The 17,851-nt window shown below is 39.9% G+C and overlaps 1 protein-coding gene across 1 annotated transcript in view; it reads left to right on the top strand.

The window, feature by feature from the left end:
• Positions 1 to 17,851, top strand: part of atxn10 (ataxin 10) — a 198,453-nt gene that overhangs the window by 168,641 nt on the left and 11,961 nt on the right. The window contains exon 10 of the mRNA XM_048549299.2: positions 7,306 to 7,369. Coding sequence (XP_048405256.1) covers positions 7,306 to 7,369 — 64 coding nt within the window. The remainder of the gene's footprint in view (positions 1 to 7,305; positions 7,370 to 17,851) is intronic.

Raw genomic sequence — 17,851 nt, 5'->3', positions numbered from 1 at the left:
ATTAATACCCCAAATTTCCATTATTAATACCCCAATTTCAATCTCTAAACTTACTTAGCTTTTTTTTTCCCTGTTTTATACACGTAAAAACCTATACTGTGTGTTTTACCTATTTCTTGCTCATTTTCTGAGTTACTCCAATTTCTCCCTCTTTGTTCTGGTTGAGTCATCCTCTGCTGGTTTCCTTAAATTGTCCAATCTGCTGACCTACCATGAACCTTTGCAGTACTACATATCTTTTTTCAATTTAATACTATCCTTAATTTCCTTCGCTGCAATGCTGTATCCTTCTGAACTCTTCTTTCCCAAAGTATTTGTCTTTGAGAGTTGTGAAATATCCAGGATGTTGCTGACAGTAATAGTAATATCGTTGAATGTCAAAGAAATTTATTTAGGCACGTTCTTGTTAGAACAAAAACAGAAGTTGCTGGAAAAACTTGGCAGACCTGCCAGAAGAAAATCAGAATTAACATTTTGGGTTCAGTGACCCTTTCTCAGAACTGGACCCAAAACATTAACTCTGATTTTTTTTTGTCATAGATGCTACCAAACCTGTTGAGTTTTTCCAGCAATGTTATTTTTGTACCTGATTTACAGCTTCGCAGTAAATTTTGCATTTTTGCTGGAGATGGTCATTGCCTAGCAATTGTATGACACAAATATTACTTGTCCCTTACCAACCCAAGGTTGATGGATGTTGCATCTAAGCACAAACTGTTTATTTTTGAGTAGAAAGCAGAGAGGGAATCAAACCAAGCCTTAAGCTGTCTTTTTTTGGTAGTAGAACATTTGGGCAGGCACAGGAAGTTGCCAGAGAAAGGAGAGGGATAGGAACCCATGAGTGTTTGGAATGAGAAACAGAAATCAGGAAGAAGTGAGAGAGTATGGACTGAGAATTGGTCAGTTTATAAACTGAAAGCAAAGACTAGGAACCAATGGATCAATCTCAAGATGGTAGTTTGTTAGTAATGGTTATGATAAAGATAAGTGTAAGGTCCAACACAGCTATTCACAATTTATATAAATTATTTATTAGATGTTGAGAGTTTGGAAAGTGAAAGTGTTCAAAGGAAACCTGAGTGTCTTTGTGAGTTACAAAAAGTAAGCTTGCAGGTGCAGCAAGCAATTAGAAAGGCAAACGCTACGTTGGCCTTCATTACAGGAGGATTTGATTAAACAAGTAAAAATATCTTGCTGCAATTGTAAACCGCTTTGGTGAGGCCTCACGAAGAATGTTGTGTGCAATTTTGGTCGTCTTTTGTAAGGAGGGATACACTCACCATTGGGGTGTTACGGAGATTCATCAGACTAATAACAGGGATGGAAGGATGTTTTATGAGGAGAAATTGAGGAAACTGAGTCTGTACTTCCTAGAGGTTTGGATCTGATTGAAACTTATAAAATTCTTACGGGAAATGGCAGGATGGATGTAGATAAAAGGTTTCGCCTGCCTGGTGAATCTAAACCAAGGAATCTAATTTTGGGAATGAGGCGTACATCATATAGACTGGGAGATAGAATAGAATATCCTTTTATAATCATCTTTATTATCACAAAGGTATAGGAGTGCAGTGCAAAGATTTTAAAATGGCTACCTTCTAATGGAGCCATATTTGGTACAAGTACCTGGTACAAATCTTGGGTACAAAATAGGAATAAAAGGAAAAGTAGTAGCATTACTTCCAGTGTCTGAAAAATGTTAGAAATAATATTGTTATAACTTAATTGAAGGATTGACATTACAGTGTGGTAAAGAATTTAAGACTGAGATGAGAAGAAATTTCTTCACTGAGGGTGGTGAATCATTAGAATTATCTAACCAGAGGGCTATGGAAGACCAATCATTTAGCATGTTCATGTCAGAAATCAACATATTTCTGGAGATTAATGACTTGAAAGGATATGGAGAGAGTGCAGGGAAGTGGCATTGACATATATGAGATAACAAGGTGTAGAGCTGGATGAACACAGCAGGCCAAGCAGCATCCGAGGAGCAGGAAAGCTGACATTTCAGGTCGAGACCCTTCTTCGGAAAGGGTCTCAACCCAAAACATCAGCTTTCCTTCTCCTCTGATGCTGCTTGGCCTGCTGTGTTCATTCAGCTTGACACTTTGTTATCTCGGAATCTCCAGCATCGGCAGTGCCTACTACCTTTTGACATATATGATCTGCCTGATCTGTTTGCATCTGATTGAATGACAGGCTGAATAGTCTACCCTGCTCCTGTGTTCTGAAGAGAGTCAAAGAGCAAGGAATGGGTGGTTGGTGCTAAATGCACTAGGAGCCTGATCACTAATGCCCTTCAGGGAAGGAAATCTGCCACCCTCACTTGGTCTGGCCTACAAGTGACTCCAGACCCACAACAATTCTCAGTTGCCCTTTGAAATAGCCTAGCAAGCCAGTCAGTTATACGAATTGTTACAAAGTCTCAAAGAAATGAAGCCAAGTGGCTCACCTGGCATTGACCTAGGCACCAGAAAAGAAAACAGCAGAAACAGTCCTGTTGACCCTGCAGAGTTCTCCTCACTAATATCCAGGGGCTAGTGCCAAAATTTTGAGAGTTGTCTAGTTCAAGACTAGTCAAGCAACAGCCTGACAAAAGTCATACTCATGGAATCATAGCTTATAGACAATATCCCAGATACCACCATCACCGTCCCCAGATATGTCCTGTCTCGCCAGCAAGACAGATGCAGCAACAGTGACTCCCCAGTGGTATACAGTCAGGAGGGTTTTATTCTGGGATTTCTCAACATTGACTCCGGACCCCATGAATTCTTATGGTTTCAGGTTAAACTTGCTGATTACCACGTACCGTTCTCCCTCAACTGATGAATCACTATTCCTCCATGTTGAACAACACATAGAAGTAACACTGAGGATGGAAAGGGCCCAAAGTGTACTCTACGCGGGGGATTTCATTGTCTGCTACCAAGAGTGGCTCGGCAGCAAAACTGCTGATCGAGCTAGTCGGGTCCTAAAAGACACAGCTGCTACACTGGGTCTGCAGCAGATAGTGAGGGAACCAACAAGAGGGCCAAATATGCTTGACCTCATCCTTCCCAATCTGCTAGCTACAAATGCATCTTTCCATGACAGTATCAGTAAGAGCAACCACCACACAGTCCTTGTGGAAATGAAGTCTGGCCTTCGCATTGAAAATAGCCTCCATTGTGTTGTGTGGCACTATTGCCATGCTAAATGGGACTGACTTTGAACAGAACTAGCAATTTCAAACTGGGCATCCATGAGGTGCTGTGGGCCATCAGCAGCAGCAGAATTGTACTCCAGCACAATCTTTACCCTCATGGCATCCCCCTGGTTCAATGGAGAGTGCAGGAGGGCATGCCAAGAGCAACACCAGGCCTACCTGAAATTGAACTAAACAGCATAAGTAGCAAGTGATAGACAGAGCTAAGCAATCCCACAACCAACAGATCAGATCTAAGCTCTGCAGTCCTGCCACATCTAGTCACGAATGGTGATGGGCAATTAAACAACTCACTGGAGGAGGAGGAGTCTCCACAAATATCCCCATCCTCAACGTTGGAAGAGCCCAACACCTCAGTTCAAAAGATAAGGCTGAAGTTTTCTCAGCAATCTTCAGCCAGACATCTGAAAGTGCCGAGTGGATGATCCATCTTGTCCTCCTCTTATCATCCTCAGTATTACAGATACCAGGCTTCAGCCAATTCAATTCACTCTACATGATATCAAGAAATGGCTGGAGACACTGGATATTGCAAAGCTGCGGGCTCTGACACCATTCCAGCAATAGTACTGATGACTTGTGCCCCAGAACTCGCCACTCCCCTAGTCAAGCTGTTCTAGTACTGGTACACCACCAACAATGTGGAAACTGTTTGTCCTATCAAGTATGTCCTGTACATAAAAAGCAGGGCAATTCCAACCTGGCCAATTACTGCCCCATTTTTATACTTGCGATCATCAGTTAAGTGATGGAATATGTCATCAACAGTGCTATCAAGCAGCACCTGCTCAAAAATAACCTGCTCATTGATGCCCAGTTGGGTTCCGCCAGGGCCTGACTTCATGACAGCCTTGGTTCAAACATGAACAAAAGAGCTGAATTCCAGAGGGGAGCTGAGAGTGACAGCCCTTGACATTAAGGCTGAATTTGATCAAGTGTGACATCAAGGAACCCTAGCAAAGCTGGAATCAGTGAGTATCAGGCAAAGCCTTCGGTGGTTGGAGTCATACCTAAGACACAGAAAGATGGTGGTTGTGGTTATTGGAGGTCTGTCACCTCAGCTCCAGGACATCCCTGTAGGAATATCCTATAGTATTCTAAGCCCAACCTCCTTCAGCTGCTTTGTCAATGACCTTCCCTTCATTATAAGGTTAGAAGTGAGAATGTTTACCAGTGATTGCACCAGTGTTCAGCACTATTCGTGACTCCTCAGGCACTGAAGCAGTCTGTGTCTCAATGCAGCAGTATCTGGACAATATCCAGGCTTGGACTGACAATTAGCAAATAACGTTTGGGCCATACAAATGCCAGGCTATGGCCATCACCAGTGAAAAACAATTTAACCACCGCACCTTGACATTCAGTGGTGTTAATATCACTGAATCCCCCACTATCAACATCCTGGGCAATTTTATTGATCAGAAGTTCAGTTGGACTCACCACATAAATGCAGTAGCTACAAACGCAAGTCAGAAGCTAGGGATGCTGCGCTGAGTAGCTCACCTTCTGACACCTGAAAAGCTTTCCATCATCAGCAAGGCCCAAGTCAGGAGTGTGATGGAATACTCCCTACTGGCCTGGATGAGTGCAGTCCCAATGACACTCAAGCTTGACACCATCCAGGACCAGTGGCTGGCTTGAGTGGCACTGCATCCACAAGCATACACTCCCTCCACCACTGATGCTCAGCAGCAGCAGCAGTGTGTACTATTTTTAAGATGCAGTGCAGAAATTCACCAAAGATCCTCTGACAACAACTTCCAAACCCATGACCACTTCCATTCAGAAGGACAAGGGCTGCAGATGTTTAGAAACACCACCACCTTCAAGTTCCCTTCCAAGGCACTCACCATTCTGACTTAGAAATATATTGCCATTCCATAGAACATAGAACATTACAGCACAGTACCTTCGGCCCTCGATGTTGTGCCGACCTGTCATACCGATCTCAAGCCCATCTTACCTACACTATTCCATCTATGTCCATAGGCTTATCCAATGATGACTTAAATGTACCTAAAGTTGGTGAATCTACTACCGTTGCAGGCAAGGCGGTCCATACCCTTACTACTCTCTGAGTAAAGAAACTATCTCTGACATCTGTCCTATATCTTTCACCCCTCAATTTAAAGCTATTCCTTCACTATTGCTGGGTCAAAATCCTGGATTTCCCTCCTTATTGTCATTGTGGGACACCACACAGCAGGTGGTTTGCAGCAGTTCAAGAAGGCAGCTTATCACCACCTTTTCAAGGGCAACTTGGACAGGCAATCAATGCTGGCCAGCTAGTGACACCCACATCCCACAAAATGAAGGAAAAAAAGATGAGAAAAAAGAAGAACACTTAATCACTAATGTGAAGAAGTTTGGCCATTTAAAACTTTTCCACTTTGAAAATTTGTTTCTCAAAGCCGTGGAGGACTTTTCAGAAAAGTTAGTTCTGAGTTTTCAAAATTCAACCAAGACAGGCTTATTTCAGCTACTTCCTTTAATCAAAAATTATTTCAAAATAAACTAACAGTAGACTATAACCATTAATAACTTAGCATTAGCAACTTCTCATAAAGTTTTTTGAAATATATCCTCAACTGAGTGAACCTGCCAGATGCAATGCAAGTTTATTCTTTCCAACAACAATGAGGAAGTCTCTGTTATGTATCTGATAGGAGCGTTCACTGGAATCCTGTCACTGTGTAATATGTTACCTTCCACAAAGAAAATGATGTTTTTAAGTGGACTTGTGTACTTACTGATATTTACCCAGTCAGGAACAAACCAAGACTGGTAAATATTACATAAGTAGGAACTGCAGATCAGGCCTGTAATAACAATCTGTTGACCTGGAGGTCATTTTAGGACCTCAAAAAATTAACATGTTTTAATGCATTGTACCTTTCACTTAGCAACAGTCCAAATTGTATATTCAACAAAAGCAAATGAATTGATATCAGAAAAGCATTCTGTTTTCGCATGCAAAGAAAACATTCACTTACTGGTGAGAAAAGTTGAAAGATTAGTATTTGCAATTATTCTCATCTCCAGCAATCAAGTTGCTCGTAGCACCATTAGTAGCTGAGAAATAAATGTAATGTCTGTTCTCTCCAAAGTCATAATGGCATGAAAGGACTTCAAAAAAGAGTACATGAGGAAAAAAAAATCATTAATGCTGTTTTTACAACCCCATGTGGGGTCCTAATGCATTAACTTTCAGTATTTGTTCTTGAAAAGGATGCAAATTTATTTGAATTTTTCGAGCGTTGAATTTTGTGGTAAATATAAATTGTTTTTAATATGATAGAATATTTCACCAAATATAAATCTCATTGCACAAAAGAACCATCGAGCTCTGTTAAAAATGTGATGTCTTCAATACACTGACTTGCCAGTGAAATCCAGCATAGCCCCCCTTAAGCAATTTTTGTTCTCGTGTGAGGCTTCCTTGTGCAAGAAGAAGAAAGGGGATAGTAGAGATAGCCTTCTGAGCTGTTATGTACATGTGCCTGTAATGATCAAATAATGCAAATATTATGCAAAAGATGCAAGGCATGGGAAATAAGGATACGTTCATGCATTGAGATGGAGATGAGTGTGTATGGAAAGAGTAGTTATTTTTACTGATGTTAGGAGACACATTGGCTTGTGTGTTTAAGATATTAATTCCAAAATGTGACAACATGTCTGGATCCCAACAGGTTTGCACTTTCTTCCCTGTTTCATCCAGTTGGGTTGTCAGCAAATGGGAACCCACGTGTAACTATCTATCAAGATATTTAAATGTTTTACACGTAATAGAATGTTATTAACAGATGGAGCACCTTTTTTTTTTGCTTGTGAGCAGTTCCACAGGGACACTGAAGTGAAATTGAAGGTCTGGGAAGTCTTTAATCAGTGTAACTGAACAGGACATGATCCATGCTAGCTGCATCCATTATCCCAATAGCAAAATATCTAACCTCCTTTGATAAAGCAATGGGAAATAGTTTAAAGGACTGATATGCAGCTCAGCTTCAACAACCCAATTGATGTCTGAAAATTACAATTTAAAAATAATGCAAGATTTGAGTTTAACTTTTACTTTATTCTGTTCTGTACAGGTCCGTGAATTAGGTGGTATTCCAATCATTCTGGACAACTGCAGCATTGATGACAACAATCCTTGTATCCTTTTCTGCAATTTATATCTTCACCTTTTGAATTCACTGTCATCACCTCAGCTGGGCATTTTCTTTCATAGTACTTCCCCATAAAAGGCGAGCTGTATATTTTGGTGTTTAAATTTGATGCCCTTATCGTCTTTCAGTTCTCCGGAATGTCAGGAATTGAAACCGTAAAGTTAACTGTTGTAGTTCCACAGGGTTCCAGGTTCAAGACCTATTTCAGCACATAAGCACAAAAATTAAACATGCTCCAGTGCAATCTTTTAGGGAGTGTTGCAATATTGCAAGTGCAATCTTTTGTAAAAGTTGTCAAACTGAAGCACAATCTACTTTCTTAGTCAGTGTTAAAGATTCTGTGGCACCATGTCCAAGAAAAATCTGGCAGTTATCCTTGTGGCCAGCCAATACTGCTGCCTCATTTAACATCATAAAGGCAAAAGATCATCTGATCTTTGGCACGTGGTTGTTTTGGAACTTGCTGTGTGCAAAATAGCTGCCATGTTTCCTATATTTCAATAATGATTATATTTCTAATAACAAGAAACTTATTAAAATTTTTAATTTTGCTTCTCTGATATGACCATAAGACACAGGAATGGAAGCAAGGCCATTCGGCCCATCGAGTCCACTCTGCTATTTAAATAATTGGTTTTAAGGAAATTTGAAAGAGACTTTTAAGGATTTGTGTGGATTTTAAAGAGACCTGTTCCGATTTTCTTGAATATTAAGAAACATGTCTCCATGTTACTGAGCAACTTTAGACCTGGAAATAGTGCCAATCGGAATGAAGTTAACTAATGAAAGTGTGTGGCCAGATGTAAATTTGGGGCTGCTATGAAAAGAAACTGTATGTGACCACAGAAGAAATCTTTATTTACATGGGCATGCAACATTGGTCTATCTGAGCCTCTGATTCTTTTCTGTTCGTCATTAAGCAGTACACCATTAATATAAACTGATACAAGCATTTTTTTAAAAAGCAATGAGGCCTACTCTTGAGTACACTCAACAATGATTTAAATCCTGTTGGCAACTGAGTAGTCAAGCACTAAATCTTGTCTTAATTTCTGTAACTTCTGTTCTGAAATATATGTTGACTTCAGCCAGATTAATACAGCAGTAAAAAAAGTGACAATTCCAAAATTTATTGAAAATGACTGTTTTTTAACATCTTTACCTTGGTTTGTTCTGATTTCCAGAACCATCCACAAAGTTTGCACTGAGAAGAATCTCAGCCTTCAAATAGCGTTCTAGTTGAGAAAAAGAAACTTGATTCTCCAGTCTTTGCAGATTAGCCATTTTGAATCAGGTCCTGGCAGTGACTCTTGTTCCAAATGCAGAATCTCAGGTACAGCAATGTCATCTTTTTGATGGTCCCACTGTGATATCTTAAATCAGAAGCTGGAGTTTTACAATGCCAGTGATTTAATAAAGGATTTTCCTTGGATCTGATTTTAAACATTTAGCTTGGTCACTAATGTTTTACTTGAACCTGTTCAACAAAGTAGTTACTTGGACTCAAATATACTTTTCACTGGTGTATTTTCACTGAATGCTATCATTTTCGATTCACAGACACTATATAGAATTTGCTACAACCCACATTTGTATCATACAATTTCACCAACTTTATGCAATTGTTGACTGTGGAAGACCTGTCAGACCACCAGTTTGGGCGGGAGGCAATGGCCTAGTGGTATTATCACTGAACTGTTCATCCAGAGATCCAGGTAATGTTCTGGGGATCTGGGTTCAAATTCTGCCATGGCAGATGGTAGAATTTGAATTCAATAATTATCTGCAAATAGGAGTCTAATGATGACCATGAATTCATTGCCAATTGTCAGGAAAAACCCAGCTGGTGTACCAATGTACTTTAGGAAAGGAAACTGCCATTGTTACCCGATCTGGCCTACATGTGACTCCAGACCCATATCAATGTGGTTGACTTCTAACTACCCTCTGAGCATTTAGGGATGGGTAATAAATGCTGGTCCAGCCAGCGACACCTTTATCCTGTCAGTGAATAAAAAAAACAGTTCCTGCCTTGGCCTCCATCACTTTGAATATAGTTCACATTGTACAAAGTTACCTCCCTTCCACCTTTCTTGAGATTTTTCTTGGATCTGATATTAAATATATTTCTCTGTGCATTTCAGCTCCCATATTGTTACTGCTCTGTCTCTCCATAGTTTTCTGTGGTCAGGAGAACAAATGAATTTGAATCATTATGATGTCTTTGATAGTACGCTGGAAAAATGTAGGAAATAAGTCTCATTGACATGAAGTGGTAAAATTCTGCATTTCTGTTTGGCTGTGTATATTTCGGATTGATTGTAATTCTTTACCAGTACTTTCACCCACAAGATCTTGCAGTTTTAAAAGCCCCTGTAAATCATTGTCTTGAGAAAGACAGGATGAGCTTATTATGAACATCTTCATCAATTAGGTTATCTGTAGGCTTGTCACTTGACTGATATTGTCTCCATTGTCTGAATTTGGTAGTGTGTTGTAGGAATGCCACATGGGTTAATGAGAATGAATTGTTATGAATCTAAGATTTACTTAAAGGTGCTGGCAACGCAGACCAAAAGGTGTAATTTTGTTGAAAGACAATAAAAAGCCATGTCTGAAAACAACATGTATAAAGGCTTCGTTACATTTTTGAATTTAGCATGGAAAATACCTTGACAGTGGTTGGAAAAGAGATTAATTTAAATTGATTATTGAACTTTTGCAATGTGTAAAATCACTGATTTATCATATAGCACAAAAGAGGTGGTGCCGAAGAGAGCTATGTAGATCAGAATTTCCACTTCTTTTGATGGTAGCGCACCACTGAAGTGAAAAGTGTATAAGAAAAGTTGAGATTCAAGTATGAATCATGGGTCCTTTCTGATTATAAACTACATAATGTAAGCTTCTTAAGCCACTTTAATTTATAGAAACTAGAACAGAAAGGGTTGAAGAAGGGGCAGGCACGAGATAATTCGTTCAGAGATTGTCAAAACTGCCATGCTGGAGTCGGAGATAATGGTATGGAGCTGGAGAAATGCAGCATACCAGGCAACATTAGAGGAGCAGGAATATTGACATTTCTGAAGAAGGTTCATGACCCAAAATATCAACTTTCCTGCTCCTTTGATGCTGCCTGGCCTGCTGTGTTCCTCCAGCTCCACACTGTTACGTCTATTACAAGATAATTCAGTTGTTTTGAAATCTCCATGGCTTTGCTTGGGATTGCTGATGTATCTGCTAATACAATTATTCTTGCATCATCTTATTTTCTCTAGAAGGTGTCAGTCTCCCAAGCTGAATTTCCCCTCTTTTCCCTCCCACCCCATGAATACAAAATTCAGCAAGTATCAACATTCTAAATTAAAATCATAAAATGCTGCAAGTTCAGGTATTTAGCTAAGGCACAAACGTACTTGCCTGTACAATTCTTGGATGGGGGGAAGAGGATTACCAGGGTTCCTCTGCTGGCTGAAAGTAAGCTTTTGAACACGTAGGAAGAAAAGAGTCATATGTGACTCCATAGCTCCTTTTACATAGTAGGTAGTTGATATTGTCTGCTTTCAGTTAATGAAATGTGCATGAGCGGCAAAGGACTAGAAGCAGTAAAAGAAAAAACATTGTCAAGCAACACCCATTCACCCCCTCTACAATGTACTGTGTGGTTCTATTGCTCTGATGCCCTGATAATTGCTTAGTTTTAAGTGAAATTGTGTGTGCGTGTGTGTATGTATGTAACTGTGTTCTGGGCTGGTTGTTGGGGAGGAAGCTGTTACAATTTGGATGGATTGAATTGTGTTTATGCTTTGTTGTATTTCATACTTGATTTGTGTCAATGAAAATTTGAATGAGGAGTAGTTGAAACTGATTTATGATTATGGCTTTTATGGTAGCATTTGTAAACAGAAACGTAGCCTTTGTTAACAGAAGCATGTAATCCTGTCAGTCTCAATGTTTTATGATTAGAGAAGTTGAGAACAAATGGATAAATTAGGTATTGGGCATTAAACCGACCTACTAAAGGAATTTCAGTACTCTTTCTCTGAAACCAGTCTTAATTACATGTTTATTCGGTCACACAGATATAATTTAAAACAATTTGTTTTCTGAATTAGAGCTAATTTCTATGTTTTGTCATTTTACAGTTACCATTCTCTTGGTCTATTGTTGGTCCTCCTTTGTTGCCACCACAATTCAGCAAAATTTTGTAATGAGCCACCAAGTTTTCATCCTGTAGATTCATGGTAATGAAAGCTCTGTTGCCCAGTTTTTGAATGTGATTTTGCCCTCCTCTTTGCTTATCCCATATCATTCTCATGCTGTTTTACTTATTGTGTAGTTGACTGCTCATCCAATAGTCATCAATACTAGCTTGATAATCTCTTCCATCCTATGATTTACCGGCAGCAGTGATTTCCTGTGCAGCTGTTACCATAATTTTGAAGACAATTTTGATCAGTAGGTTGCTAGTTCTAAAAAGTGAGGGAATGAAGCAGTTCATATGTGACTTGTGATTGTTTTATTATGTGATCGTTTTATTATGTGATCTATGTTATCTGAGCTTGGAGAAAACCATCGATAGACCCAGGATTTAAGGTTGCTTATCACCTTGCAGAGAAACACTGGGGATTGGGATCTGGGTTAAACTCTGCACAGAAACATTGGGATTGAAACTTGGGTAAATTCCCATATGTTACCTAATTTATTTTCCAATTGTTCAAATCTAATGTTTTGTATTGCAGGTTTTATTTTGGTCTATGATTGCTCATGTCAATACTTATATAGCCATTTAAAATATTGTACATATTTAATTGGGTTTGTTGAATGATTTATGTTGTATACCTGATTATTCCATAAGTGATCTGTTAAATTTATGATTTAATTTATGGTCTCGAGTCCATAAGTGTTTGTGGATTAGTTAAATAGTTATGATTATCTCCCTTGCAACTAAAACAAACAGACGTTTCTTAAATAATGGCTTTGCAATGCAGTTTGTATAATATCAGGGAGCCAGGACATTACGTGCAAGCTTAGAAAAACTGTACTGTCATAGAGCTTATCCATTTATGAAATGCCATTGCACTGAAACTGAGTAAGGTTCACAGTGTTCTAGATTTTGTCCATATGGCATGAAAATATTCAGATTTAATTTTGTTAGTAGAAAAATATGCTATAACCAACTGAAGTTTTATTGTAATGCTGTTAATTATGGCTTACTACTTAGTACTTTCTTTGTTCTTCCCCTCCCGGTTTTATTTATTTTACCACAGATGTGTTGGGCAATAAAAGCATCAAATGTTGGAAATATTCAGCGTATCAGGTAGCATCTGTGGAGAGGGAGCAGAGTTAACATGTAAGAACTGTGATTTTTCATCAGTGTATAAAGTAATATTTGGAATAATTTGAAGAACAAGTACTTAGACAGCAAAAGAAACTGCATGGAAAGTCATTAAGACTAACTTCCCAAAATGTTTGACAACAGTTCCTCACTCCAGCTCCAGTCAATGCAGTGCTTATAAATTCTCAACATGCAAGTAGATGTCGGTGGTGGTGGTTGGGGATTGGGGGGGGGCGCGGGTAGCGGGGAGTGGTGTCGAGGGTCAGTGCCAGTGCCAGTCTCCTGATTGGTGAGAATGGCAACTTTTAATGACACATACAAGGACACAAACGCTGAGAATATATTCAACATTGGTGGTGTTCAACATCTGACAGTAGAAAGCTGCATGTAATGTGTACATGTTTCATTTTTAAAAATGCTGACAGTTTAGCCTGAACTGACTGAAAAAGCCAATTTCGTTTAAGGTTAGCTTGAAGTTTTTTTAAATCAAATTCTATTCATTACAGCATTCAAAATGAGATGAGTTTGTTGAGTAAAGTAATTATGAACTTTACGATGGAACTAAATGCTCAGAAACACATTAGCAAATCTTAATAGATAACAGGAACTGAAAGTAACCAGATACAGAATTAAGGCTTTGCTTTAGGAGGTGGGTTTTTGTCTAAAACACTGAAACTGATTTCAAAAGCTGACCAAGGTTGCCTTTACAGAGTGTGAAGTGCCTACTAAAGCGTAATGGACTGAAACCGAATTGGTTCATACAGTAGTAAGTACTTCTGAATAGAGATCTGCTCACAACAAAAGCATCAACATGATTTACACATCCAATGATGAAACGTGAAGTCGTAGAATTTAACAGTGTTTTGCAATTGTGCTGCTGTCTGCAGCCAATAAACAAAGACTAGGAAAGAAAAAGGGCTTAACTAATGTCTGATTGCACCTTGAAACATTGAATCAAGGTTTATTACAGGCATGATTCTAATTCAATTGTGGCAGATTAGGAAGTGACTGCATGTGATCTGAATAGAAATCAACGGGTGGAAATTTAAGCTGAAGAAAATAACTGTTTAAAAAAAATCAACATTGCCAATAGACAATATCTAAGAAGGTGTGATTAGAATCCTTAAAATAAACTTTTCTCTTTGAGGGAAATGCATTCAGCTTGAAGGTAAGCAAATTCATAGGCCATTTTTATGAAGATTTCATATTTAATTATTTTCAAGGACTTTTGAAAGATTGTGGATACTTGGATTTTTTTTCCTGAAGTGGTCAATTAAAGAACATTACAACTTTTTTAAATTAGGCATTGCTGATAGTCCTATGTCTTGGCATAACTATTTGTTTGCTGGAGACCATCTGACTGGGCATATGGGTGCCAGACTTAAGTTCCTGCTTTGGATATTGTTTGGATAATTGATGATCAACTTGCTGAAAGATTGAAGCTTCCCAGTTTGATCCTCTGTCTCTGGAAAAATCCTTATTGTGAATGCAGTGTGAAACCAGATTATCCTCTTGAAAATCTGGTTTCGTAGTAGATTCAGAGACAGCATGCCATTGTGATAAATTGGAACGTTAATTGTAACAATACATTTATAACCCATGATGTCTTTCACAGAATTAAAATGGTCATAATGTGTATATATAGGCCACAGAAATCATAACAGAATGTATAGAGCATGGAGCAATGCACCTCAGGAACAGGCCCACCATGCCTGTGCTGACTATGTTTCTAAACTAATCCAATCTGCCTGTATATAGTCCACATCATTCTATTCGCTGCCTGTTCATAAGTACCTCTTAAATGGTACTATCATGTCTGTTTCTACTGCCACCTCTGGCAGCGTGTTCCAGGCACCTACCAACCTCAGTGTAAAAAATAACTTGTCTCGCTCATTTCCTTTAAACTTTTCCCCTCTCAACTTAATGCTATGCCCTGTAGTATTTCACACTCCCACTTTTGAACAGAAAGGCTCTGAGTATTCGCCCTATCCATGCTTCTCATAATTTCATACCAGGAGACCTGCAGGTTTATAGTTCCATGAAAGTAGAGCCACTGGTGGACAGGGCAGTGAAGAAGGCGTTTAGCAAGCTTGTCTTTTTTGGCCAGTGCATTGAGTAAAGGAGTTTGGAGGTTGTGTTGTGGCTCTGCAGGACATTAGTTAGGCCACTTTCGGAATATTGTGTTCCATTCTGGTCTCCCTGCTATAGGAAAGATGTTGTTAAACTTGAAAGGGTTCAGAAAATATTTATCAGGGTTGGAGGGTTTGAGCCATAGGGAGAGGCTGAATACGCTGGGAATATTTCCCCCGGAACATCAGAGGCTGAGGGGTGACCTGACAGAAGTTTATAAAATTACGAGGGGCGTGGATCGGGTAGATAGTCAAGATTTTTCCTCAGGGTATGGGAGCCCAAAACTAGAGGGAATAGGTTTAAGGTGAGAGGGAAAAGATTTAAAAGAGACCTAAGGAGCAACTTCTTCACACAGGATGGTGCATGTATGGAATGAGCTGCCAGCAGAAGTGGTGGAGGCTTCAATTGCAACATTTAAAAGGTATCTGGATGGGTATATGACTAGAAAGGGTTTAAAAGGGATATGGACCAAATGCTGGCAAATGGGACTAGATAAATTTAGGATATCTGGTCAGTACGAACAAGTTGGACTGAAGGGTCTGTTTCCATATTGTTTATCTCTGTTACTCTATGTACTTCTATCAGGTCACCCATCAGCCTCTGACACTCCAGCAAAAACAATCCAAGGTTGTCCAACTTCTCCTTACAGTCTCCTTATAGTTAATACACTCCAATCCAGGCAAGATCCTCACCCTTAGGGGCGGCATGGTGGCTCAGTGGTTAGCACTGCACCCTCACAGCACCAGGGACCCTGGTTCGATTCCAGCCTCGGGTAACTGTGCCTGTATGGAGTTTGCACATTCTCCCGTGTCTGCGTGGGTTTCCTCCGGGTGCTCCGGTTTCCCCGCACAGTCCAAAGATGTGCAGGCTAGGTGGATTGGCCATGCTAAATTGCCCATAGTGTTCAGGGGTGTGTGGGTTATAGGGGGATGGGTCTGGGGGGGCTGCTTCAAGGAGTGGTGTGGACTTGCTGGGCTGAAGGGCCTGTTTCCACACTGTAGGGAATCTAATTTAATCTAAAGTTCTGTTATACCCTCTCCATATCCTTCCTATAATATGGCAACCAGAATTACACACAATACTCCAAATGTGGCCTCACTAAAGTTTTATACAGCTGCAATGTGACTTGCCAACATTGTTACTCAGCATCCTGACCAATGAAGGCTAGCAAGCCGTACACCACCTTTACCACCTTAGCCATTTATGTTACCACTTTCAGAGAGCTGTAAATTTGTATGCCAAGATCTCTCTGTATATCAATGCTCCAAAGGCTCTGTCGTTTACTCCACACAGACAGTTACCTGAGGCTGGAGTCGAACCCAGGTCCCTGGTGCTGTGAGGCTGCAGTGCTGACCACTGAGTCACCGTGCCGCCCCTAAGGGTGAGGATGTTGCCTGGATTGGAATGTATTAACTATAAGGAGACTGTAAGGAGAAGTTGGACAAACTTTGATTGTTTTTGCTGGAGTGTCAGAGGCTGATGGGAGACCTGATAGATCTTGCATTTGACCTCACAAAATGTATCACCTCATGCTTGTCCAGATTAAACTCCAGCTGCCATTTCTCCACCTAAGTTCCCAACTGATCCATGCCCTGGCATCGTCCTAAATTTCCACAACTCTACCCATTTTCATATCTGCAAACATACTAATCAGACCACCTACGTTTTCATCCAAAACAACAGTGGCCCCAGCACTGATCCTTGTGGATCGCTACTGATTACAGAACTCCAGTCAGAAAAACACTCCTCCACAACCACCCTCTGTTTTCAATGAATAAGCCAATTTTGTATCCAACTTACCAACTTGCCGTGGATGCCACATGACTTAATCTGCTCGAACAGCCTACCATGAGAGTCCTTCTCAAGTGATTTAGTGAATCCATGTAGACAATATCCACTGCCCGACCCTCATCAATTAGCTTCATCACTCGCTCAAAAAATCCAGTCAACTGTGAGAGACATGACCTCCCCTACACAAAGCCATGCTGACTAAATCTATGAAGTCTGTTCTTTTCCAAATGTGAGTAAATCCTATCTCTGAGAATCTCCCAGATAATGCCCTTATTACTAATGTAAAGCCTGCTGGCCTATAATTTCCATGATTATCTCTGTTGCTCTCCTCAAACGAAGGAACATTAGCTATTTTCCAGTTTTCTGGAACCTCACTTGTGGCTGAAGAGGATACAAACATCTCCAGCAAGGCCCCAGCAATCCCCTCCTTGTCGTCTCTAGTTTCTTGAGATTGATGCTATCAGGCCATGGAGACTCATCTGCCTTAACATTTTTCAAGATAACCAACATCGCCTTTTTCTTAATATTGACATGCACCAGATTATCAATATAATCCTCTCTAATCTTACCTTCATCCATGTCTTTCTCCTCTGTGAATACCAATGCAAACTGTTCATTAAGGGCGTAACCCATTTCTTCTGGCTCCATGCATAAATTCCTACCTTTAATTGAGTGGATCTATCCTTTCCTAGCTACACTCTTGCTCCTAATATGAGTATAAAATGCATTAGGATTCTTCTTAATCCTACTTGCCAAGGACATTTCATGATCCCTTTTAGCCCTCCTAATTCCTTGTTTGAGTTCTTTCCTGCTTCCCTTCCATTTCTGAAGAAGGATCCCAGCCCGAAACTACTACTCTGATGTGGCCTGGCCTGCTGTGTCTTTCTAGCTTCATACTGTGTTACCTCTGACTCCAGCATCTGCAGTTCTTGCTATCTGAATGTAAGGAGCACTTCCTTTAGCTAAATGTGATTTGTAGTACAGAGGATGCTTATTCTGACATGACTGGAGAATGAACTTGAGCCTAAAAGGTCAGATTTAATGCAAGTGCATGCTTAAAAATGGGATAAGCCCACAATATTCTTCATTATCAACAAGCTTCTTCTAATCTAAAGCTCTGCTGTACCCAATCCTCTCCTGTATTGCAAAGGTCAAGTCTTGAGTGCTTGTTCCCCAATGCTGCACCTTAGATCCATGTACTGGAACTCC

The sequence above is a fragment of the Stegostoma tigrinum genome, chromosome 18 (assembly GCF_030684315.1).
Source record: "Stegostoma tigrinum isolate sSteTig4 chromosome 18, sSteTig4.hap1, whole genome shotgun sequence".
In the NCBI taxonomy this organism is placed as follows: Eukaryota; Metazoa; Chordata; class Chondrichthyes; order Orectolobiformes; family Stegostomatidae; genus Stegostoma; species Stegostoma tigrinum.
Note: the sequence above shows the minus strand (reverse complement) of the source record. Positions and strands in the feature narration are given on the sequence as shown.